At 39.7% G+C, this 27,202-nt stretch overlaps 1 protein-coding gene across 6 annotated transcripts in view; it reads right to left on the bottom strand.

Moving 5' to 3' along the window:
- Window positions 1-27,202, bottom strand: part of LOC118282267 (kalirin) — a 164,673-nt gene that overhangs the window by 27,481 nt on the left and 109,990 nt on the right. For all 6 annotated transcript variants that reach the window (XR_007707087.1, XM_035603282.2, XM_035603274.2 and 3 more), the window contains exon 31: window positions 195-267. Coding sequence is in view for 5 of the 6 variants with exons in the window: in XM_035603282.2 (XP_035459175.2) it covers window positions 195-267 (73 nt within the window). In the remaining variant the exon portion in view is untranslated. The remainder of the gene's footprint in view (window positions 1-194; window positions 268-27,202) is intronic.

The raw sequence follows: 27,202 nt of genomic DNA on the forward strand, positions 1-27,202 counted from the left end.
TATACCACAATCACAGCCTGATTACTTAGGAAATACTTTGATATCTATAACATTCTCTAGATTCAGTCTGAGTGAACGTTTTACGGGAGAATCCAACGAAGCGAAAATGATCCGAGCTAAATTATGAAAAGTACATTTATGACGGCCGCAGAAGGTCCCCGTCCCCACCACAGCACAATGTCCGAATCACTCACCCACTGAATGGTTTCCTGTGCTTCACCGGGCTGGCGGCGCTCACGCTGCCGCCGGGGTCGGAGTTGGAGGCTTCTGCAAACAACAAAAATACACTATTTATTGCAGACCAAGAAACGTGTCCTTGTTTTCAAACTAAACATAGATATTAGAACCTAAACAATGTTTCCAAACATTGGAATCTCTTTTCTTTGATACGATTGTACGAATTGTGTTGCTTTGTTTAATTGATTGTTGTTTACAATGAAATATTTCGTTGCGTCGAATTGTTAAATGCCGGTGCACATGGGGCGGTACTGTCCGAGCCGGGCTGGCCTCCCGCAGCGAGCACGGTTTGCTGGCAGATGAGATTTCCGCCTAAATGGGTTGCATTGTGTGAGCTCACGAGAATGGGACATGCTGCTTGCTGGCAGCTATTAACTACATGGATCGCTGGCACAGTCCTGTCTGTTGTGCTACGTTTGTCTATCTCTATTCGGAATTACTTAATTCAAGTTCGAATGACACTCTCCTTTAGAACTCCGTCCGTACGTTTGAACATTTGAAAATCAATATAATAAATATTCAATTACTAAATCCTCGTATAAGACTGCATATACATCCATAAATGCAAGAAGCTTAAAAAGAAATAAAGTAAAGAAATTGTTGCAAAGATTTATCGATATTTCATATTCATAAACCTTTGCAGCACATAATTTGTGTCTAATTGTTTAGTTAGGATAGCAATAACACCAAGCTAAAAGAGCATATTTTATTTCATTTTTCTATTATAAACATGAACGTTTTCAAGAAAAAATATTGCTGTTTTTTCACACAATGTTTTTCATATTAACATTGACGCAAAGTATTGAAAAACACCGATGTCTCAGTTTTGTACAAAAACTGAATAAACTAACAAGGCGTGTTCTGAAACAGTAGGACTATTTACTGAACACCCTGTACATTTTGGGCTTCATTAGGTACTTACGCATCCTTTTAAACATTTTCCAAAAATAGCCAACTTCCTCGTCGACGGGGGCGGCCAGCAGATTGCAATTAAACACAAAGCTAACATCTCGCCTGTGCTTTTAATCATTGGGGTGCAAACCGTGCAACCCGTGCAATCAATAGGTTTGTTGCGATTGCAGAGACAGATCGTACAAGGTCAGTATATCTAGTATGTCGTCAGTACTAGCTCAGTTTTTTACTGGAATTAAGTGACCAATAATAAACTATGCGAATTAACTGACCCGATCAAAGTCACTGCCATTTTACAAACTCATTATAAGGAAACATAATATTTGCATTAGGTGTCACTTATTACACACACTTACGGAAGGAAATATAAGCTATCCGTCATAGCAAAAAAGGTTTTACAGAGTTGGTTATTTGGTCGTAAGTTCAGGGAGTGGAGGTATGGCTGCATAATATTGACAATATATTTCGTGTGCAGCGAGCCATGCAGCGCGGCGTGGACACACGACTTCAATTTACTCGCAACATCGACAAGTGACTCCGTTACGATATACGCACGCGGACCATGCACTAAGCCGCGCTGATCTTATAATGTTGCTCGTGGTTACAGGCGAAAGAGCTTTATTGCGTCTGACGACAGACTTATCGAACAACTGTATGGGGGTTTAAGGATAATCAAAAGTACAGTTTATTAAAAAAAAATAGCTAAAATCCGCTTAACGTTATAGCATAGGGCTGTACCAATTTTCTGCTGCATTGTTGGGCATTTACAAGCAATAATGTAGAACGCGCGTGGACCAGTGCCGGACTGCTGGCTGCACCGCCGCCGCCGCCCGCGTCCGACCTCGGCCACGATGGGCCAGCCACGCCAGTTACTGTACGTGAAGCTTCGTCTAGTGTAAGTGGTAACACGATTATAATATGCCGGCTATTGATGACTAGAAACATTATACGAAGTAATAAAGACTGCACAAGTTAATATTGGGTGAAGAACTAGTGTACACTACTTCTATTAGCATTAATGTAAGTATATCCTCAGGGGCATGCGGAGAGGTGTGCCATTGGATAGGTTAGACTAGCGTGTGTTGCGGCAATAAGTAGCAACTAAATAAATGTTGTCAACATACGAGTACACATTTCCAATTATCCCAAAAATAAGACACACAGTAGGTACGTACATGCTGCGTTTGCCTTTTAAAATAAACCTAATCAACGACAGATTTGTAGATTATAATCTCTTGCTACACGAACACGCTGTGCTGTGATTGTGAAGTGCAGCGTCACTGCCCGTCTGTGCACTGCCCCGTATTACAACCGGGTCGGTATCCAAACATCATACAAAGGATTTGTACAGAATGTTCAGTAAATCGTCAGGTCCGGGGGTAACAGCTTTGATCAAAGTAAAGCAGAGTAAAAATAAATGATAAAATGTGATTGTGAGCTTATCATGTACAACGAAGGCACAGACCCCGGCAAACAGCTGACTATGCGAAAAAGAAAATTGAGCGTACAAAATACATCATCAATCGAAGTATGCACAGCACGGTGTAAAAGCTTTCTAAATTAAAACTCGTTCGTTGCTGACAAGGATGCAGTATATAATGTGCAAATCCATCCGGGTACAAGACATCAGGTCGCCGGCCGAATAATGGCCCGAGTATTGACTTGTGTCGTAGTGACACAGTCTGTAGGCGTCAAATAATTACAACGCACGGCGGCCGACTCCACGCGTCAACGAGCACATGTGTTGTGTGCACAGGCGCCGCTCGATCGTTTACAGGGAAGGTGTATAGTTACAAAGTACCTGCCAGCAACAGCAGTGCTCTGTAGCAGCACGAGCAGAGGAACATGTGGGGCCGTCGCCGTCTCGGCTGCGACTGCCTACAGCGCCTCGCCGTGCCCGGCCCCCGGTTCAGATTAGTGATGTCCATATACAACACGTTTATCAAGCTAATTTTTGGTGGTTACGACAAATTAATAACCGTAAAAAATAATTAGCTAAGAAATGATTATCAGAAACGTTATGAATACATTAATTCAGGTCAGAATGGATATATCATTGAATAACATTGTCTGTGCTCGTTGCTCGTTGGTGTAAAACCCCATGAGATTGTTCAACCGTTGTGCTAACTCAAATAGAAAGTCAGCTATTTTTATTATTTAAAAAGTCTAATAAAAGTGGTTATTTCGAAAATAAAAATAGGATTGTCTCGTGCCTATTGGTTGAGGCTGAGTGTAACCAAAACCAGTGTTCCGTAAGATCGGCTTCGGAATCGGGCGGCGTGTTCAGACAAGCCTCATCAATCGATTCTCTCGCGCGAGCTTCTGTCCGAACACAAACGGTCGATCTTGGCATTTCTTTAAAATAAAATATTATCTATAGTTACTACTTACACTTAGGATACTTATTTAATTCAAACATAAAAACAATGAGAGCGCTAAGTAATTGTTGACTTAAGGCTCGAGATCCAGTAAATGATATAAATAGTAGTTACTCACGACACAACAGTACTCAATACGTGGATTACATAATTAGTGAGGTTGTACCTAGCCGCGTGCTGGCAGTCGAACAATTCGACTGCAGTAACTCTAAGTGCTATCAAGTTACAGAGCCTGCTAATTGAGGCGGATATCTGACCACTATAGTATGCTACGATTGCTACGAATATAACATACGACTGAGGGAGAACTGACAATCAAAGAAAATTTAATGTCATTTGTACATTAAAGTGTGATAGTTGTGAGTTTACCTTTCACCCTGGCATGTAGAATAGAAAGCACGACAAAAGCGTGCGGTTGGCGGCGGTACAAGCGTGACGCCATCTCTACAATGTATGTATTTGTTACGCTTGAGACAGACGTGCGAACACGATTGGCGTCCGAACTGTTATTTTTCCACAGACGCACTAGTGTGGCTACAGTTCCAGTGGCGATGGCGCGCCGGTTTATGCTCTCAGCGCTAACTTACAAGTACGTTTTGCTTTTGTCTAGTGCATTGTAATAACATGGTCGTTCTCTCGTTGGAATTGCATAACCATTTAGAAAATGGAGGCAGCTCGTCCAGCAGGAACAATCCACTACATTGCCGAGCGATATTTGACTTGAATAAAACTGCTTACAGCCAATTTCATCATTCACTATAAAACGCCGTTTCAGAAAACAGAGCTTAGCGTAACGTTAGTTAAAGACCCGTATGGATCTGTGTTTATGTCAAACTTTCACCAGCACGATTCCATCTGCGTTAAACAAAATTACTAAAGTTTATACATGAGGGAAGATTTGGCAACAAAACGCAAATATGCCAATATTTGCATTTTGTTTTCACAACATTTATCAACGACTTCGAATAAATCTCATAGGTAGGAAATTGGTAATGCAATCCCAAGATAAATAAATATAAGGTAAATTAATATAAGGTTATTTTTATAGCATACTATTAAACTCAGTGTGTATTCTCAGTTTAATAGTATGCTATGTCACGTGACAATAGTGACAATGGCTTAACTTGGGTTTGTGCAGGCTAAGCGTCAAAACATGAGTGACTATAATAAAAACTGAGTTTAGGATAAACTGGTTCCTAACGGAAAGCGCAAAATGAAGCTGAGTAAACGCTTAAACTGCGTTATAGTGCGGAAGTAATTGTGATTAGTTTCATCGGTGGAAGTAGCCGTTAGCTGTATGGCTGCCAAAGGATCACGTTCAAACGTCGCTCGGGAAAAGCGGGAAGTCATTTTACTCTTTTGTTAAAAAGCCTTTGTGATTGCATTATGAATTTCCAAGTTTTTCATTTAGCTTTCGAAAAATAAATGAAAAATCACGTAGGTGCTTGACCATTTATTACGTTCCTATAGTAGGGGAAATGGAAAAGGCTTCATCAAAGTTGAATGCACTTTTTTAGGGTTCCGTAGCCAAATGGGAAAAAACTAAACCCTTATAGATTCGTCATGTCTGTCCGTCCGTATGTCACAGCCATTTATTTCCGAAACTGTTGGGCCTACATAGTTGAGAATTTGTAGGTTGATGTACTCCGGTAACCGCTATTCGAATTTCTAATAAAAAATAATAAATTTATAAGTTAACACCATAGGTATATGATTCCGATTAAAATTATTTTTTTTCGGCTAACCTATAGGTACGTGATTGGTGTCTATGGATAGGGCTTTAAAAAAGACATTCGGGTTAAGTTTTCTAAAGCCACTTTTCATCACAATCAATTGTTTGAAAAATAGACGTTTCCAAAGAAGAAAAATTAGAGCCCCCCCCCCCCCTCTAACTTTTAAAATAGGAGAGTGACAAAACTAAAAAAATTATATGCTGTAGATTTCAATGGAAATTTTCAACATAAATTGGCTTGAACGAGATATCATTACTTATATTTAGTTTTTAAGAAATCATACATTTTCAAAAAACGCACGTGCAACTTTGTCGTTCATACAAACACTATGTAAAACCAAGTTTTTATAATTATTTTTATAAAACATCGATCTAAAGTTACAACGCACTACAATTACTTTTATATTAAGTCATCTACTTGCAGCTAGGGAACCCTCCATGGGGACTCGACTCACACTTGGCCGGTTTTTCTTTTTAGATAGGAGCACTCACAGTGCAGCGCTGTAAGGCTGGCTACTTGTTACTCGGCCGGACGCTGCGGGTGGCTGCGGGGCTCAAGTCGAGCGCCCTTTGATGCACCAGGGACAAGAGCTATTTTTAAGTATCTCGAGCGACGTCTGCTCAAGCAACTTATGATCTGGGTTATAGGGGATATTAAAATTCTGCCTCCGTAAGGAACAGGTCATTGGTTATGGATAAGGTTCTGATTAAGCGGCGCTCGATAAAGTTGAGTTTAATACATTTGCTATCTATTATAGAGAACATCAATTCTCACCTTGTTTGAATTTTCTTAATCTGCGTGATTTTGGTGATACCAAGTCCAACCCAAAATCCCAATGCCGGGGGAAAGCTGACTACGAAACATAATGATATAACAACAACAATGTATCTATTCATTATCCACGGGCTACACTTTTTAATAGATCATTTACGACGCAGTATCGGAACAATCAACTCGTTAGTTGGTTAAAACCATACCAGTAAATTACAAGAATCGGATTCCAATAAAGCACGCAGTCGGCATAAACTGTTTGTTGGAAACGTACATGGCAGTTTGGAAAGTTGCTCCCTTCGAAGATGGCCAAATGAAACATTTTGAGTACAGCGCCGCGTGTACCACATGTACACGGCGACGGCGCGCGCGCAGTGCGGGCGCCCAGCGGCCGAGTGGTAATTACGTGCGGAGCCGCACTCTGTCTACGACACGCCGTACACCGCGCAGCGCTACCATTTTCATTTCCATTACAGCTCTAACGTGTAAAGAATAGAGTTTAAAATGCATTGTTGGAACGGCGATTAAAAAGTTCCTACAAGTACAGATGCGGAGTTATATTTAAATCACAGCGCTCATCTGCAATGTTAAGGTTGAATTCCGGAATGTGTACGTCACTCGCGTACAACACCCGTGTATGGCGCTGTACTGTTCCACCTCGGTACACTGGTACGTGGCTACGTACACAACCAAGTAAATAATCAAAACAAAGCTATGTTGTTCGCAAAGTTCACATGGCCAAAAGTCTAGTATTAGTTGTTTCAGTGGCAACAGAAATAACTACATCACGTGTGCATCTTTTCATTTCCATTCACTGTGGAGGTCTGTACAAACGGTAGTTACATTTATAAATGAAAACTGTTCACTAATGTGAATATGAAAATTATAATAAAATTCTCGAACAGACGTTTTCTGTATGGAATATTTATAACAATTGATAAATAGAAAACTTTTAGTCTGCTGCGGGTTATATCAATGATAGCTTCCGTGGCATAGTTCCCGGTGCTACGGGACTACTAGAGCGCATTAACTGGAGATTAGTGAGAAAGTTCACAAGGTTCCGGTCCCGTAGCAATGCAACATACAAACTAGCGCCGCACAGGGAGCTGTGTGTTTCTGCGCAGGTACACAACAGTTTCAAAACAGCAAACGGAAATAGTATAAAAGTGATAGACAAAATTATGACACAGACCGTGGATTAAAATAATATAAAAGCTTATTTTGAGAACGTGCGGTGTGGGCGCGGCGTGGCGAGCTAGGCGCCGGCGCACGCATCGCTCGACTGACACACTGATCAAATAAACCAACATCAACCTTGTGCGACGTGGACCGGCTCACAACGGGTAAGCAGCCACTCAGCCATTACCCGCCTGGCCATACATTAGACATGTACTGACTGCTGCGGTACATGCAATCACGGAGACATTGTATTGTTTGTTCAGTGTTTGCAGTTGCAGTAGTGCCTGCACGCCGACAAGTCCCGCCTAGCGCCACGTCCACGTCCAGTACATGTCAGTGACGGACTGACGAGCCACATTAGTAGAGGGAGTGTATGAAGAATCTAAGCAGCGCCGCGAAATGTCAACTTTAAATATTTGTTGAATCTTTCTCATTTACACCAGTAAATAATTGTTACAATCATTATTGATTTACAAACCAATTATTTACTGCACGGCACGGTTTCTTGAACAAAATTAAACAAAAACGATCAAGTTCCTGGAAACTAAGTAACAGGGATATGTTATTATTATTAGGTATCGTTACAGAGCGTGCCATACATCGGTTAATTCATATTTCAAATGCTCAAACAATTTTAAAAGACTTTCAAAATGTATATTTCATTCAGTACTAATAGTTCGATAGTGACAGAGATACATAGGTGACATTAAAATATTTCACTATTCGGAAACGTTATTAGAATGGAAAAATGTGCGTAAAAACCAAACGTACCCATGGACAAGCTTCTCAATGCGATCGTCGAAGTACCAGTACCAGCATCGAGCGCTCAGTGAGGAGACGAGTGGACGAGTTCACTCTCATTGCACTGCACTGCTGCGATTATTACTCGCACATATTAAAATTCCGTTTATATTTTGCGAGTTGGGACGACACCGTGAGCAACGTCTCGCAGTCGGGAACAACTAGTGGATATTTTGCACTGCAGGTAATTCCATCAACGCTCGGCGCCACATCGCGCCGCCGCCCGCGTCGCGAGGAAGTAGGCCGCGGTCCGGCTACACTCCATTCTTACCGTTGTCCTGGGCCATTTACACTCAAAGCTGCAGCTTGCAACAACCGACGGACGGACGGACGGGCGCGAGACCAACACTACTCCAGCGGCGGCCGCGGCTCCACTACTCGGACATTATAGTGCAAGGCTCGTGCCGGGTCCTATTCAATTTCAAATATGGTAGCAGGCGCGCGCGCACGTCCCGCTGGACGGTTACACTATACCTAACTACGAAATGATCACAAATCGAATTTTAAATAAATCATTCGAATACTTGTCTAATAAGCTGGCCCGTTGGACATTTTTACATATTTTAGGCAATTCCAATATCAACGAGTTTAAGTCGACTTTTATCTATAATGAATCCGTTAATTCTAACTTGATAGCTAATAAAGTATCTAGTTATATAATATATACACGGACAGTTAAAAATGCGACACACGACAATAAAATAAGTAGGTACTTGATTGTGAGTCCACAGTCAAACCAATTTGGCACAAGAAGGAAGCCCGGTGGTAGTCGGATAATCGGACACATCGATTTAAAATGTAGAATATTTGTTCGCTGACCAGATACACCTGGTCGGTGGCCGCGGCCGCGGGTGCGGGGATCGCGAGACTGAATGAACGAGACAGCCGGTAAATATGTAGTTCAAAACTTCGTTTTAATAGAACAGACGCACGCAGAAAACGTTTTCTTTGAAAAACATAACAAGTAAACTTTAAACGTACATAATGATTTAAATATCGTCTGGATTACATGCTGCTGATATCTTTTAAAACAGTTAACTTATTCATAATCAACTACGCATAGTGTAAACAGAATGCAATTGAAATTGTGGCTTTCTTTTTGTTATTAATATTAAGCCTTACTATTATAAAATAAAATATGCAAGTAAGAAAATCTTGAAACGTAGTTATAAGTCATATTATAGCGATATCGTCGCTAGTCACTGCAATAAACCTCCAAGTAGTAAAATGTAAAGTAAGCAACGTCCAAACATCTATTAACAATAACAATATACAGACAGACGTTTTTGTGTAACAAACAGACATAATAATTGTTCAGTTGCCTTCTGAGGGAGGAACATCACCCAACGACTTCTCTGGCCTGGGTGTATGGGCGCGAGGAAGTGTCAGACTCTTATTGACTAAAAATGATGACGCGCAATATCAATATTAGGTACTCTTATAATCAGAAGAACCATGTTTAAACATTTTTATAAACTACAGCATTTTAAATTTTCGTAAGTCTTACACGTTTGGTAAAGTTGGGCGTCGAATGAACTCGGCACAGTTTCCGTGCACTAAGTTACACGATCGACACCGAGCACATCTCCGGGACGGACACATACAAAGTTGATTCAAAACGCGATGGATACAGCTATACTGCCATAAGGATACTTGGTAAAATTCGGCTGAGTGAAATGTTACCGAAATTAAAGAAAACCTGCAGATTATTTTCTCCCCGATAAAAATATTTCCCACTAACTACTGCCAAGGGCTTCGCCCGCGTTCCCGGGGTTAAAAAGTATCCTATCACCCAATTCACCTCATATCCTGTCTGTATACCAAATTTCATCAAAATCCGTTCAGTAGTTTCTGCGTGAATGACGGCAAACATACAAACTTTCACGTAAAATACGTGAAAGTGTGATTTAAGTGCAAATTAAATATTGGAATGATATTTCTGTTCTCACTTTATAGTACCTAAGTCGCGGAGAATGTTTGTACAGAGTCCAGTAATACCTACCACGACAGTTCATGACGAGGGATTGATTGTACATTAAAACATCAAACATAGTTCACTACTCCTTACCTCGGCTCGTCACACCGTTAGACGAAGAACTGGAATGGTACGCCAGGAGCCTACTCATCCTCTGGTAGATCGAGCCGATGGACACGGCTCGTGAGGACGAGTCCTCATCGCTACCGTGCGACGTGCAGTCCTGGTAGTAGTCGTCGCTATATGAGGACGGACATGTCTCACTGCTGGACGAGAAATTAAAACAGGAAACAAAACACGCCCGTATGCAAATAATTTTGAATGATTTTATTAACCGGCTAAAGAAAAAGTTTCAGCTCGCGGGCTGAAACGGTGTTTATTACGAGCCGAGTGCAGAGCGGTTCACAACGAGGGGCACAGCAGTGCACGGCGGGTATCGAACACCGAGAGCGAAGTTGCAATGCGTGTAATCGCATCGGAAGTAGGACGAGTTATGAAAGCATCAACGTAGTGCCGGATGTGTCCCGGGAGGCAGGAGGCGTGCCTTACAGCCTGCGGATGCAAGTATGCAACAGGAGGGCCGACGCGCGGAGAAGCGGGTCAGAGGCGCGGCGCGGGCGAGCCGGGCGAAAGCACGCCCATCCATTGTCGCCGACACCTCTACCAGCGTCCCGGCGCCGACCGCCGCAGCACCCCGCCGGCCGGCAACTCGCTCACACACACACACACACACACACCGCACTCACACTGCTGGCCCATTGCAATACGCTCCGTGACACACACTAACGAAACTTTCAATCTGTAGCCTCCATTCAATTATGTACTGGGAATTTCATATTATTTAAATAAAATAGGTAAGTATATAAGAATGTTTTCACGAATCTGGTACCTTTTTACGTAACCCATTAATTTGTTTTAATGATTTCAAATTGAAATTCAAACCTTATCTAAAAAAAAGGGGTTTGGTAAGGAGACCAAGACACTACAAGTGAACGGGCTGGCTTTCTTTGCACTGTGTTATTTAACCGCGGTGGTCGCGCGTCACGCACGACACTAATAATACGCCGCGTCGCGGCGCGCGGCGGCCGGCGGGCGCACTCGCGACGTGTGCTCGCAGACACCCGATGTTGCAATCGTTACGCTTACGTCCAACGTAATGTTGACAATAACAAATATATATGTCTTTGACGTCTCTTCGTTCGCGACTTTAGCACGCTGTAGCACATTCATTCATTCAATTTTCAACAATCTCTATATTATTGCATTTATGTGTAAGTACGCACATTAAATGCAATATAGGGATCGCAAATGTAACGAATAGTCTCATTCCGTATTCGCAATTTTTAATGCAAATACTCGTATTGAGAAAATGAATATTATAGAAATTAATAAATGTTCAATTACAGAATGGTAAGTTCAATAGAGTAGTATGTATTAATTTCTTTTATATTGAAATAATATGTACAAGTTGATATGCAAGCAATTACAAATGTGCGCTCCGACTGGCCCGTCAAGTAAACTGTCAAAATAAAGCCATAGACAAATTGGTCTAAATTCAGGAGTAGGTACATTTATATTTGGCGTGAACGTGTTGTAAACACTTACGTATTTTTAGATGGATTTATAATTTTGCAGAATCTTCGAATGCACTAGACATTTCATGAGCAGCGTTAGTATGAATAATGAAACAGCTTTATTTTGCAAACAAAAACGAATTTAACCATTATCAGAAACTTTTTAAGCGTCAGCAAATAAATAGTCTGTCAGTTTGTCCGTCAGTGAAGCTAGGTGTTCGTTCCAAATTGTAGCTTCGAATGGACAAGAACGACAAGAAATTAAATTCGTTGGTCTTTTGATAATAATAATAATCTATATTCATCTATATGGGACTGTTGACACATTTCGGGCATGTCATAGTCCTGGTGAATCCATAAGACGTATTATTTCTGGTTGTGGTCGTTTGGCTAATGGTGAATATTTGCATAGACATAATCAGGTGGCCAAGATTATTCACCAGCAACTTGCTTTGCAGTACCAACTTGTTGAGTTTGAGGTTCCATACTACAAGTATGTGCCCGATCCAGTTCTCGAAAACGGCCATATCACGTTGTACTGGGATCGATCTATCATCACTGACAGGACTATTGTAGCCAATAAACCTGATATAGTGGTGATAGACCGACAAGCGCGCCGCACGATGATAATCGATATCACCATCCCTCATGACGAGAACCTCGTGAAAGCTGAAAAAGATAAACAAATAAAATATCTTGACTTGGCTCACGAGGTTGTCGACATGTGGAATGTGGATTCGGCTATCGTTGTGCCGATAGTCGTGTCGGCCAATGGATTAATTCCCAACAGCCTCGACAACCACCTTAGGAGGCTGGGCATGGGCGGATGGATCAAGGGCCTGATGCAGAAGGCAGTACTCCTCGAAACGGCACGTATTGTGAGGAGGTTTCTGTCTCTGGAGCCCTAACCACCGGTGGCTTGGACCATGCTCCCGCTACTGGTCGGCTCCTATTTTTATATTTTTAAATATTATTTTATTTTATATGTGTAGTATTTAAAAATGTAAATCTAGAGAATGTTAAGCAAATAAAAAAAAATAATCTATATATTAATACGTGTTGCAAAAACTTTGGACCGCTTTTTACGAAAATTGCGTGAACGTAGGAGCATAAAATTTGGTATACTTATAGTTTATGTGTAGGAGAAGTGCAAAACGCTAATATTTTTCAAAAATAATGCTTATAAAGTGCATTAAATCAATAAATAAAACATAACACACATGCATAGTATCTGATTGTACTTGACAAAACGTCAAAATCGATAGACATTGCGATGATATTCTCACGTCTCATATGAATAGAGTTTAAATAAAAGAGTTTGTTTGAGTTTAAGTTAAATAAAAATTATCCTTGAACGTATGTTAAGTGGTATTGTAAATTAAATCGTATATGGTCGAATTTCGACCACTAGGCGACCACTAGTATATGTAAATGTTTCATAATGTATATGTTTTACAATCTCACAATTAAGGTTAATGTTTATTTATTTACTCCTAAAGAACATGGCTCATTTACAATGAGCTTAAAAAGCTAATTATAATTAGGTATACAAGTTATGACAATGATCAAATGGTATTAATAAGAATTTTCTGATACAAATTTTTTCAAGCCATCTCTAAACATGGCAATCGATTGACACACTTTAATATTATTTGAATTATTAATTGTTATTGTTAAATACGTGTTTTCTTATACGCTATACATGTTTTATCCAGGTACCAGCATAAGCAATGACAAAATGACTTAAACGTAAATGTGATATCCGATTGTATCCGAGCCGATAGTATCTCTCTCACCACTCTCACCAGCAAGCAGTGAGTGGCAGTGTCTCAGTTACAAGTGATGTGTATTAGTAATATAGTCGTAGTTAAATACAGTTTTAATTACATTATCCAATCAAAGATTGTACATGAAGTACTTGAAGACAATACAGACACTGCGAGACTCAATATAATTGATAGAATCCACTAAGAGACCAACGTATCATCTTTTAGTTTTCAAATAACTTATTTTCTCTAAAATGGTGCTCACATATGCATACCGACAATCCGAAAAAGTGCTTCAGTATAAAACACAAGTTTTAATATCTGAAAGACAAATGTTTCAAGCCATAAGATAACTAGATTATCTCTATAGAAATCAGAGTATTGAGTTAACCTAACTACTGACTAAATATAAGAAATAATAATTATAAGCTTCGCATTCGACGGTACAAATACCCGGACGCCACTATTAGTTTACCGAAAACCCAGAACGTCAGGGATTTTAGCTGCGACCGACGACAATGCAATTACCGTCCGATGCCGCCGGTCCGCCGGTCCGGTAAGTGTGCCGCCGCCAGCCGCCGCGCACGCGGGCCCTCGCTGTCGCGTGCACATATTTTTGCAGCAGCGCCTTAATTGTGTTTATTTATTACTCTTCACCCCGTCCTGTGCCCTCCGGCCAGGCAAAGGCCTCTCCCGCAGTTTGTGCGGTGAATTTGACTTTGCGTTATAGAAACCCAATTATATGGTAAACTATTTAAACCTTCACCGAGAATATTCTGTTCGCTACTGCTTGCTCCAATGCTTATTTTGCGGTAAGTCGAATTTTACGCAGAAACATATAGTTACCGTAACTTCATAAGTTACCCGTTCATAGAGCAGAAATGTAGTGGTAAGTCTGGTCATTTAATTTGGAGTGACAAACTGACAGCGTGTCAGTGTAAGGTCCCTTTCGCACAGGAAACGTCTGATTAGCTCCCAAGCTGGCTGACCTCCTAGTCCCCCTGTGTACATGTACAGTTTTACTGGTACCTACACACATACTCGTACATCTTTAGATTGCCTCATGGCTCTAGAGGTTCCGTATGCGATTGTAGATCACGAAGTTAGAGATCAGAATATATAGCGAGCTGTGCCTGTAGTCCTGTATTCATCAGTTGGCGCGCCGATATTGTAACAACTATATTTACCTGAATCACTAATCACTAGTATTGATGGCAGTATGTTGTCAGAGAGCACAGTTCAATGTTGATAATGATGATTCAAGCAGAGTTCGGGTGAGCACGGTGACTACGCGGTGACTACGCAAATCTTACGTCAAGCGTAGGCGTCACCGACGTAAACGGTGCGGCAATGTGTACAATGTGCAGGATTGGTTCATTGGGAACGTCTTTGGTTGCGCCAAGGGTTTAACATTTAGACGTAACACTTACAACTTCACACAAAACTTCTTGCTTCTAACGAAAAGTTTTCGAAAATTCCTTGACAGTCGTAAGCGACTACTCGATTACCGAGGAAATTCAGAAATTATTTGAACCTCGCTTGATCATGTTAATGTTTCCTCTGTCAACGCAGGTCAATCAGTTACATACATAGGCCTTATGCTATAATTTTTAAATGTGTGCTGTGCAGTTTACCTCTATAAACCACATTCATAAAAATGGCGACCATGTTTCGTATGAATGTTAAAAATAAAGGCATAGTAACAAAACACCTTTACCTACACAAGACATTAAAATAACATATCTTATTAGTACTTTCATTTTCATTCATAACAAGCCTCGCCCGATCTCCGAGACCTTGGTTATTTTGAGAGCAGAGTGAATCAGACTCATCCATAGTGGAATATTAACGATCATTTCACCGGGAACCAGATAATATTTTATGAATGCGCTGCTACACAGAGAGGCCGGCCGGCCATAATAAATAGTAACGCCATTAAACAAGCACTCTTATTATTTTATCTTAATTTGTTTACGTTTGGGAAGACTGGGCATAATCTTTAAATGGCGTGTTATGTTAAAAACACCAAGTCACTGTATGACTCGGTATATATTTGCGTACATTTCTTTACAAACATGGCGCGGCCTACAACTCCTGTGTAAACAGATCAATGAATGATAAGAGTAAGGCAAGCACGTGGCAGCCATACCAATATTTACAAAAAGGCTTTTATCAAAGTGGGTTAGCCATAATTTCCTAAGAGATGAGGAGACTCATCTGAGATTTATCCGAGTTATTGAGTTACACTTGAGAGCCGTGATATAGCATCACAATCAAATTACCGAGGATGCCGTGTATCGTATAGCAAGTCACTTCATTTGAGAATTTAATCTCTCCACGGCTAGGAGCCTTAGTGAAGCACTTCTTTCTTGCCACTCAAGTGCAGCGTAATAAATCGAGTTCCGTGGACAGATATACATGGTGACGAAGATCACCCTCAAGTAACATGGTACCGCAATATTACTACGACCGATATCGCCACGCCTGCATGCGATCATGAACTATCCAATCCCGAATACTCACTTTCAGGGATAACTTAACAACGAGTAAGCGTTGGAATAACGTGACCTCGAATTCAAAAAATAAGTAAATAGAATGCATATAAAATGTAGTGATACTACACGAGCACTTTACTCGGCACCAATTACCTATTTTGGTGATCTGTGATTCTGAGATACTAGTACAGGCGTTAGCTCCAACACAAACCTGGGTGCCAACCCAGGTACAACTAGAGACAGCGGAAGTATTCGTGAGCATCTGAGCATGATGCATCGCACCACGTTCGTGGCCAACTCGTCGAGAGTAGTTCGCTACTACCCGACGTACCCAATCATGATGACTCCACTCGCTACTCACAAATTACGATCCAACGTTAATTAAAGGAGCTGCTCGTTATTCACTCCCCGCAAGCCCTATTCAATTTTTAGAGTACTTCACAGACTAAACCTCTTTCAGGTTGGCATTACGCTACACCATCTATTTTCGTACAGCCACCCACCCACGTCTGTTGCAAGTACACGCAGTTTGTTTACTCATATATTTTGGATCATTTAAAACATATTTTCCAGCCTATAACTTAGATTAATAAAATAAAATATATGTATACCACTTCAGACGCCTATTTCGATGGAACGGGAATTTTAATAATAACGTCAATTTCCGATCCGGTCGAGTTTAATTCGTTTTCCGGGCACCCTATATAGGAACTAATTGAAAGCAACGAAATTATAAAAATGGCTGCGCACGTGACTTGATTGACGATGGAGTGCACGGCGCACGTCCACAGCGCTCGCACCGGGCCCACTGACACGTCACTCGAATGGTCGAGCTGTTGTGACATAGCCTCGGTCTCGTTACTCCATCGTTCTCCAATTGTATTGAACTAGTAGTACACAGTACACACTACTAGTACTTCACTGGTATAACCCCAAAACCGTACAACCACCGTACAACCGTTACCGACGTTTCACACGAACAAATCTTTCATACTTACATATGAAAATATATTATTTTGCCTGGAATGTCACATTTTAATTTTAATATTATACAGTATACACCTTCACTGATGTTTGGGACTAAAAAAAAACGATTTTGTACAATCAGAAAGTACCCAGGTTCACATAAACTATATGGCCTAGACTAAACTAGCTAAATAAAAGCAGAAGATAGGGTAGCCCGTTGGACGATCTCCGGCCACCGTAAGTGCGGGTCTGCGGACGACGAGCAAGGGTAGCTCGCCGCCCGAACAGAACCCGTGCGTACGGCGCGTCGCGTTCCGCGCGCGTCTCAAAGAGCCAGACCACCACAGTTGGGGCCCAGTAGGGTTGATGCTCGATCCGGAGCTGCGGACAACGTAAAAGGTTACCCGTTAAAGGCCGTTAAAGGCCCCGGCACAGGAGAAGGAAAGGGGTGGTTTTTAGTCAGTAAGAGTCTGACACTCCCTCCCGCCTCGCCCAAGGCGGGAGAAGTCATTGGATGATTTTCCACACTCAAAAAAAAAAAAAAATAATAATAATAATGGCAGCCCGTTGTCGTCACTAACCCATCAAATATCTCATTCAAGTGTCGACTTCAAAAAACTTTGAATATTTACGCCGTTTGAGGACTCTGCCACCGGACCAGCGCATGCAGCGGGACATAGGCGCAAGGCGTAATATACGAATATGACAATTACAATTTGTATTTCGTCATTATTTTGAATTTTTGTCATTCCAGTTTTTATGGAAATTTGCATTGGTTGGTATGGCCAGCTACTCGGCCGACAGTCGAGTAATTAGTCGGCCGCTCCATAACCGACTAGTGGCTAGTGGGCCAGGCACAGTCAGCACATCTCTACATTTAAATTGCCATTTCAGACGAAATGGGCGAAAATGTTTTCTCCTAAACGTCAGTAAGCCAAATCCGGCGGTTAGCTGCAGCCAGTTCATATAGGTTTACACCTGTATCTGACTGCACTCTATTCTAATGGCTTTCAGAAGCCAACGTGCCGTGCGAGAGACTATCTTAGTGCCCTCGTACAGTTGATCTCGTCGGATTCTCAATTGATTGATTATTTTATTTTGCACAAAGAAAACAAAAAGCATAGCTTATTTGTTTCGGTATTATGTTTACGAGCACTTCATTCTTTAAAGACTGATCCAAAGAATAAAATGCAAAAGTCTCATTCATAGGGTGATAATTGTAACATTAATGATAACGTTATTATAGGTACGATACTTTGTCCATTAGGCGGATTAAATACCGACATTAGTCGTAATAAATGAATACTCGTATAATTCATTAAATGTCGAATTGACATGGGAGGGTAATATAAGCCCCGCGGTTAATTTTGCCTGATTACCGGGTCCATGGCATTTGCAACACCAAAAAACGAGCGGATTGAGGTATTGAAAGCGCGCCCGTGGCTGAAAGCATTTTGCGTGGTTTTCAATTACATTAGCTGCATGGTGACTATGTTGAGGGATGTTTGACATATTGCAGTACAAAGCTTGGTTCAGAGCACCTATCGGCTGAGTTCCTATCAGATTACGCAGTCACTGCACGCACGGAGCCAAATGAATTGGTTTGCGAGGACGCACATTATCTGCTACATTATTCTTTTAAACTACAATATTTTGTGATTCAGTAGAATATGTTTCCACATTAACACACGCGCGTGTCGATAACTAGACATGCCATGTATTCGCCTTAGCACCCCACCCTGGAGGGGTCAGCTCGAGAACATCTGTCGATCCCATTAACCATTCTAGATACTTATAGTACGTAGAGACCTAAATATGTAGGAACAGATTATAAGATGTAATTCACAACGTAATATGAATTAATACAGAACTTGATTAATTAATTTCAATTCGAGTTTTGGAAGCCAAATATTTGTGAGCCACTTAATTAATTTTTATTAATAACTAGCTACCCATCCTGCCTTCACACGGGTCCTGTCCTGACTTTCCCATTGATTTGTACATTTTTAGAACGTCAAATCCAAGGGGCACTCGGTATCAAGGAGTTTCAAAAAGTTGGCAAAGATGTTTAGGTCATCAAAACCACGTAGCACTGTAAACTATGTTAGTACATTTCCAATACTTATACTTTCGGTCCATTCCGGTATTGGAAGCCACTTGGTCTTCCAAAATGAACATTTTAGACAAAGGTCTAAATTATAAAGATAATTTGCGGAAAATGGACGCGGGAGCGAGGCATAGCACTGTCTGGCTCTCAACAATAGCATCAACGTACGAGTTCTCCTTCATTTGTTGGGTTGGGTGCACATTTCCAACTAAAGTTTTGTAGTGCCATGGCCGCTCTATAGGAGCGTGGCCGAGAATATTCCGCATTCTTTTGCTTTCATACGAGTACCATCGGCACAAGTAGTCGCGGCGCTGAGTTCGAGGTATGCTATACGTAAAGTACAGGTTCTCAATGATACACTTCACAGCAAGACTTTATTTGATAAGAGATGATATTTGGGATATTCTAAGATAAAATTCAATGCGAACTGGGAATATCGTACATGAGCCTGTTTTCTAAATGATTATCCTCAACTCAATCCCCGATTGCCAACTGCTGCTGCTCCGAAGGGAGGACAACCTTCGAAACATGCGTAACCTTGACCGACATTCGAGATGTATAAAACAAGGAACGCCGTGCGGGCTGCGGGCTGCGGGCTGCGGGCTGCGGGGTAGTCGGGCCGCGCGTTTCTTTTCCATTGTACGAATTAATACGCGACACCCCGTTTAAATTTGCATGGAAAACCTTGTATACATGAGTTCTGAATAATTTTATTTGCTAAAAACATTCCAGTTATCCAAATTGGAATGTTTTGGAAGACAACCAAAAATATTTGCTATTTTAAGTAACTCCCATACTTTGATTATAAACCCCCATGTTTGGGTACATGTAGTATACCGCTTCAAAATAAAAAAGTAACATCTCTTTAAATTTGTTTTGATGGCGAATATATAAAAATCTTTTAATAACTTATTGATGAATGATCTGCCCACTACTTTATAACTCCAGCACTATTTACTGGGGCGTGTTGACATTTCTGCAATGTGCTTTTGTGGTACTAATCGGCGGGAAAGGAGGATTGCTGTGAACTGTGAACAGATTTTGCATCCAAACACATCACGATGTATGTATAAGCTTTACTAAGGACTAAGGTATCTACAACACAATTAGGCGAAAATCTGGTTACTAATCTTTGTTGGAATGATTAAAATAAGACCAAGAAGCAAAGGTACGTGGTTACCAATTGCCATTTCTAAAAATATGAGTATCGTAATCGGTAATTTCTTTCTATAAATAAGTCCAATCAAAGAAACCTCGAGAAAATAAGAACCGGTATCCATTTATTTCTATTTATAAAGGTAAATTACCCTTAAGAAACCAAGATCCTGTGTATATATTAAAGAATACAATATTAATTAAAGACAGGCCGGTAATCTGGCCACGGCCCATGATTTCCTTGAACGAGGAAAAGAAAATATATAATAGCGTTGGTGAATACAGCAGTCAATGGGAAATGAAGTGGAAACGTAACAATAAGCAATCGTATCTTTAATTCGGAGTGTGCGAGAGATATTGATACAGCCACATCACCTGACGTTTGTAACTACATCCGCTGTCCTTTACGTGTAACGAAATGCCTTCCATTCCATCGCGTGAATATTAATATCTTGCAAGAGAATGTTTAATTACAGACAGCTATTTTTAACGTTCGGGCTCTATAAACTATTTTCTTAATATTTTTAAGATATTAAACATTGCTGCTAGAAATTGCTGAAAAATTCGTTGCTTTATTATAGTAGATCGTTGAGCAGGCGTCTTATTGGTCGGTTACACTAGTTGTACTGTTGTGCTTACCGTTCCTCACACTTACATTAAACAAATTGTATTTGTTACCCCTAACAAGATATGCGTCCCTAGTACCGACGTAACTTATTGTTACAGTAACTTGCCCGATAAGGTATGTATCGAGGTTTTATTGAATTGAATTGCTTTGCAACTTGTGGCTACGCTACGATGAATGTCTCTGTATCTTCTTTACATGTACAGGTATAGTTTGACTCGAGTAAGGACGTGGGGTTTTATACGGAATCAATTCTTATGAAAATTGATCAAACCGTTAATTGATCTTGGAGAGGGTCCAAAATCCCAAATTCTGCCAGAAGTAATTATTCCACGGGGACGAACTCGCGAGCAAAAGCTAGCATGTATTTGTATATATTTATTATAATTGATAAATAATAGATTTTTTCGCTTTTTAATGTTCAAGTACCTTTTTTTATTATTAGAACTTATGACGAGATATTTACCATGTTTATTAATTAAAAAAATAAACATGGTAAATATCCGGTCATAAGTTCTAATAATAGTGTTAGTGACCATATCAGTTTAAAAACTTATACCTTTTTTTTGTTTTTAGTTTTTGATATATCTATATATTAATACGTGAAGCAAAAACTTTGTAACTGTTTTTACGAAAAGCTTAAAATTTACGGAGCATAAAATTTGGTACACTTATAGTTCATGTGTAGGAGAATTGCAGAACGTTAATATTTTTCAAAAATAATGCTTATAAAATACATTAACGGCGCGTTCCAATAAACTACCGATCGGTAAATTTGCTTACGAGCCGTAGAATTTTGACACATTTTGTATGGAGCTTATGTCAAAATTCTACGGCTCGTAAGCAAATTTACCGATCGGTAGTTTATTGGAACGCGCCGTAAATCAATAAATAAAACATTACACACACTACCATGCATAGTATCGTTTTTGACAAAACGTCAAAATTGACAGACATTGCGATGATATTCTCACGTCTCATATGAAAAGAGGTTTCTAATTGAAGGAGGTTTGATTATTCATGATGCGCCGGAATATATTAATTTGAATTTTACAAAACTAATAGCAATTCGTTAAATACAAATTATCCTTGAACGTATGTTAAGTGGTATTGTAAATTAAATCGTATATGGTCGAATTTCGACCACTAGGCGACCACTAGTCTAAGTAATTAAGTGTTCCCAAAAGTGCAACGGTGGCAAAAGTTAAGTGGTAAGTAGGAACATAATTATACCTAAAGGAAACTGAAACTTGGGAGGTATATAGTATGTTCCTTGGGTCTCCCCAAGGAAGTAGGGGAGCACTATTAGAGGTTTTACTAGATTCCCACGGGAACCGGAATCATGTATGTCTGCGTACGAAGGAGCTGGCAGAAGCTAGTCAAACATAATTAGGTCGCCGCCGCCGACAACAAGGCGTGCGGAGTGCGGCAGCTACATTGCAACGTTGGGCCATCTCTGTTGTGCTGACACTTTTAAACGCACGGTTTACTAGTAAATGAAGTCTTGATTTGCTGATTGCACATAAAAAAGGTAACGAAAACATTCATCAACTCTTGGCATAACGTACGTACAAATAAGCATTTCAAATAAAAGAATCCTAAAGAAGATGAAAGATCAACTTTCCGTCGTAACATATTCTGTCGACACCACCGACAAAGGCCACGGCGAGTGTGGCCACTATCACTTACTATGTTGGTGGCCACCACGTGGCAACGTAATCATTACGACGGCCATTTTACTATAAAAGGGGCCGTACTACGAGGCGGAGTTTCAGGAAGCACCGCCCATTACAAGAATTTGTAAGGGGCGCGGGCGGCACTATACACAGAATTAAATATTATTCAGAGGAAAATTGAAATCAGGAAGGACGTGAAATATTATTTTAAAATACATTTGGAATATCTATCTATTAAAAATTTAAAAAGTCCAATAATATTAACGGTTTTAAAGTTAACCGGTATTACAGGCGTGTTGCCAGTCCTGCATAGTACTGTTAGCATTTTATTGTTACTTTATTAACAAGGTATCATAAAAGGTATATTAATTTTTTTATTGTAGTATTTGTAACCACTGTAATATTAATTTAACGTTTTTATGTCTTGCAATCCTTTCAATACCGATAAATGTTTTTCTTTCTTTCTATGTACTTGTGGATATTAGACTCATAAATTGTTCAAGTATAAAAAGAAATTAAAAGTAGAGCGCACAAAATGAAGTTCGTGCGAGCAGTAGTCACTGCTGACTCCGTGCCGTGGCAAAGGGCAGCTGCAGACTGTAACGAAATACCATTTCCACCAACAAGTAAGAAATGTTAGCAGTTTATTTATTTGTAGCCGAGATCATCACTGCAGGGCGAACGTCTAAAGGTCTAAAAATATTTCTTTCCTGTTAATTCCATGAGCAAGACAGACTAGATAGTTTGGTCTGCCAAGGACAGAAGTTAAGTTAACATTGTGAAATATTGTGTGAAAGAAAGAAGTGTGTAAGAACCGTGGCAATTGGCGTTCCATTGTCTCTGCCTACCCCCATGGGAGACAGGCGTGAGGTTATGTATGTATGTATGTGAAATATTGATAAACATTCTATTGAAAACTTGTCAACAGTACTTGAGTCTGTTGAAACATTTTATTATTGACAAGAGTAGATTACTTACTACTCTGGGATGCAGCTGAGTTAGGTATATGCAAGTACTAAGGACCATCGAATGCCGAGGAAGATGGTTCAACAGAATAAAATAGTTGCAAGATCCTATCACAACGCGAAACGCTATAATCGTGTACTAATTTGTTCGCGTCGATGGCGGCGGCGCGGGCGGCGCGGGCTGCTTCTTTAAATTAATGATCCCAACTTACAACTTTACTAGGTTTCACCATCTGTCGTTATCATCTCTAGACAAGTAAAAAATCTGTTATTTTCCTTTTGTAAATATTTTAATTGCGTGTCATTTCAAAATATTCATAATTATTTGTTACTTTGCATTTGTATTGTAATATTTGCCGGAATCCAAGTCCAGTAACAATTTTCTATTCTCCTTTTTAACGAAACCTATTTAAAACGGGCCCACCCTCCACAATGTGAACAACTGTACACGTTGCACTGAACAAAACAAAGAAATGAAGCAGAGGGAAACTCATCACCTACTAACATTTCTGAACAAGGAAATTGCCTGTCAAAATGGTCATTTCCCCGTGTTGGAGTGGCAGTGGACCGAAACGGGCCGGTAGTGGACTTAGCAATGATAAAAAAAAGTTTTAATATTTTTAATTTTTGAATATCGGGTTGCATTAATCTATTGATTATAAGAAACTATTTCTGAGGTGGTTTTTCTGATAACTTAGTATTTTCGGAGTAAATAACACTCAAACTTATTTTTGTATGGAGCAAAACAAAAAACAATCCAAATCTCGGAATTCTCAAATTTTCTCAAACAATTGACTTCACCCATGCATAAAACGTATTTTTGTCCTATTTTAGCGCCTATGCTCGGGTCACGATTTTTCCCGATTTGGCCGCAATTTCAATTTTTGTTCTTAATTCCACACCACCCTAGAGGTTAAGAACTAGGCGCGTTTTTAGGGTTCCGTAGCCAAATGGCAAAAAACGGAACCCTTATAAATTCGTCGTGTCTGTCTGTCTGTCTGTCTGTCTGTCCGTCTGTCCGTCCGTCCGTCCGTATGTCACAGCCATTTATTTCCAAAACTGTTGGGCCTACATAGTTGAAACTTTGTAAGATGGTGTATTTCGGTAACCGCTATTAGAATTTTGAATAAAAAATAATAAATTTAAAAATTAAAGGGGGGCACTCCATACATGGAACTGATTCAAAAAATTTTTTTTTCGGCTTACGTATCCGTGATGGGTGCCTATGGATAGGTCTTTAAAAAAGACATTAAGGTTCCTAAAACCACTTTTCGTCAAAATCAATCGTTTGAAAGTTAGACGCTTCCAAAGTGGAAAAATGTGTGTCCCCCCTCTAACTTTTAAAATAAGAGAGTGAGAAAACTGAAAAAAATATATGCTGTAGATTTCAATGGAAACTAACAAAGAAAATTGGTTTGAACGAGATATCATTATTAGTTTTTAAGAAATAAAACATTTTCAAAAACCGCAAATATAACTTTGTCGCTCATACAAACACTATGTAAAACCAAGTTATTTTACAACTTTTATATTATGTCATCTACTTGCTGTTACGGAACCCTTCATGAGCGAGTCCGACTCGCACTTGGCCAGTTTTTTTTTATAGTGGTGTCCCCTTTAGGTCTCATCCACCATGAATCAATAAAATAAATAAAAAGCATTATTAATAATCGTAAATATATATTCATAACCATAAATCTTAAACAAAATATACAAATACATTTAACATTATTCTATAAATTATAAAATCACAAATTATTACAAGTAAATCACACGTAATTGTTTTAATTTAATCACTGTCAAGACTATCTACGTTAACGAATGCAAAATTTTCCTTTGTTGAAATTAGTGGATCAGAGCTGCTCAAAATACATATCTTCATTTATAGATGTTCTATTGCATTTCCTGGAATGGTTTTGACGGTACCTACGAAAGTCTTTATTTCTAGATTCGGCCGCTTCTTCAGATAAGTGTCCAATTGGTATTAGACCAAAACTTTCAATGATAGCTGCACCATACATAAGAACTTTATGAACACTTGAAGGTATATAGTACCAGCTGTACAATTTAAATACAGTTGCATTATGGCTTGAGCATATTCGTGAAATTTGTCTGTGTCAAGCTGATAGCCCGACGAAATTGCTACTAAAATTATGGAAAACCGCCTAATTAGGTCCTCATTGATACCAGTTATTTCAGCAGTCACGTTCGGGCTTGCAAAAAATCTTCTAGCGGTGTTTCCGTCATTGGTGGAGCCATGACCTTGTTTGACAACGTCAATCAAAAGTCCCATCCTATTTTTAAACGCGTCTTGTATATTTTTCTACCTGTTTTCCATAATGCACTTGTTGTCTCCCTTTACAGTCCATGAGCTTTTTGCCATCTTATATTTAAATTAAAACAATACTTTGCACAATTTGATTTCACGGTCTTTTTATGTTCATCACTTAATTCGTCTACAAGTTTGGACCTTATCTCATTGTACAAACCATCACTATTTTTATACTACCACCACTGTCAATGTTTTTAAGGGTAACGAAGAGGTCAAGGTTTGTCACAAAATTTTGAAACATCTTCACAAACGCGGTTATCACAAATAATGAATAATGTGTAGGGGTAGTACGTCTTTTACGTTGGATAATAGAACACTGAAGTGGATTTGAATGCAACTGAATATCTTGTGCTATGTTGATGCACCAATCACGTTCCGACACGTCATAACTTGTGGTTGTGTACGTGCTCTCTTATCACTAAATTCTCGGAAATATGTGTAAAACAAACGACTGCGAATTATAAAACAAAAAAAAAATTTTTTTTCATTCAAAATACAAATGGCTATATCTCTCAAACTACTAGTTAAATAAAAAAAAGTTCCTGATGATAAAAGTTTATAAATAATACCTAGATACCAAAAATATACATTTCATTTCTTAAGTCCAAACTTTGTAATCCCAGCCCACTGTGCGGCGGGTACCCACTGCAGTACGTCAACTTATTTATGAAATGTTTTAAATGGTGTCATTAAATGTTTCAATAGATTTTAACGTGAAACTAAATAGTGGAATAGAAACACACGGTTCCACGCAAATTGTGTTTAGGTTGCAGGAAATAAATACACGCCATTGACAAGTTGAGCAAACGGTTCGCAGGTGTGTTTTAGAATACATTGTAGGGAAATGGAAAGCAAGTTTACCTAAATTGAAAACGTTACATGTGGTTTTTGGCAAAGTTCATTAAAAGAGTAAACTGTATATGTATGTACCGGGCTTAATTAAATAGGAACAAAGCTCGGTATGTAAATTAAAATAGCAGGCGGAAAGGTGAGTTTAATTGGCGCCGCGTCGCGTATACTATCGGGGAATAGGAATGTAAGGAAGTAAGCATCCTACAGCCGGTGGTAGTTCTGCAGGTTTCATCGGGTGTCGATGTAAGTGAAACGTTTCATTATATCAGCGCCTATGGAAGCGTACAGCAGACTGACGGACAAAATATAGCTTAGGTTCTGTTCACGGATGGTTTATCAAGATAACGGTATATTTCAATGTGTTGTGATGTTGAATTGTTAAAATATTCAAAATTCGCCAACATTTTGCATACAAAGGGCTTGTATTGTCGGTTTGGTAGTTCCTTCTGCTGTAGTATCCACCACACCACTGTTTAAACCAAAAAGTACTTACGCGCAGGAATAATTGCACATGTCGTAACCATTACGTCCACTGGACTTTGGACTTACCTGAAACAGAGAGAAAAATCGTGTTAAAGGTACACGTGGTTGCACCTGCACTCCATTATGACTTTAATAAGTAAAGAGAAGGAGGAGGTGGATGTGTTGATCAGATTTTAAACAGTTTACTATTTACATACATAACCTCACGTCTGTCTCCCAT

This window comes from Spodoptera frugiperda, chromosome 25, assembly GCF_023101765.2.
Source record: "Spodoptera frugiperda isolate SF20-4 chromosome 25, AGI-APGP_CSIRO_Sfru_2.0, whole genome shotgun sequence".
Taxonomy (NCBI): Eukaryota; Metazoa; Arthropoda; class Insecta; order Lepidoptera; family Noctuidae; genus Spodoptera; species Spodoptera frugiperda.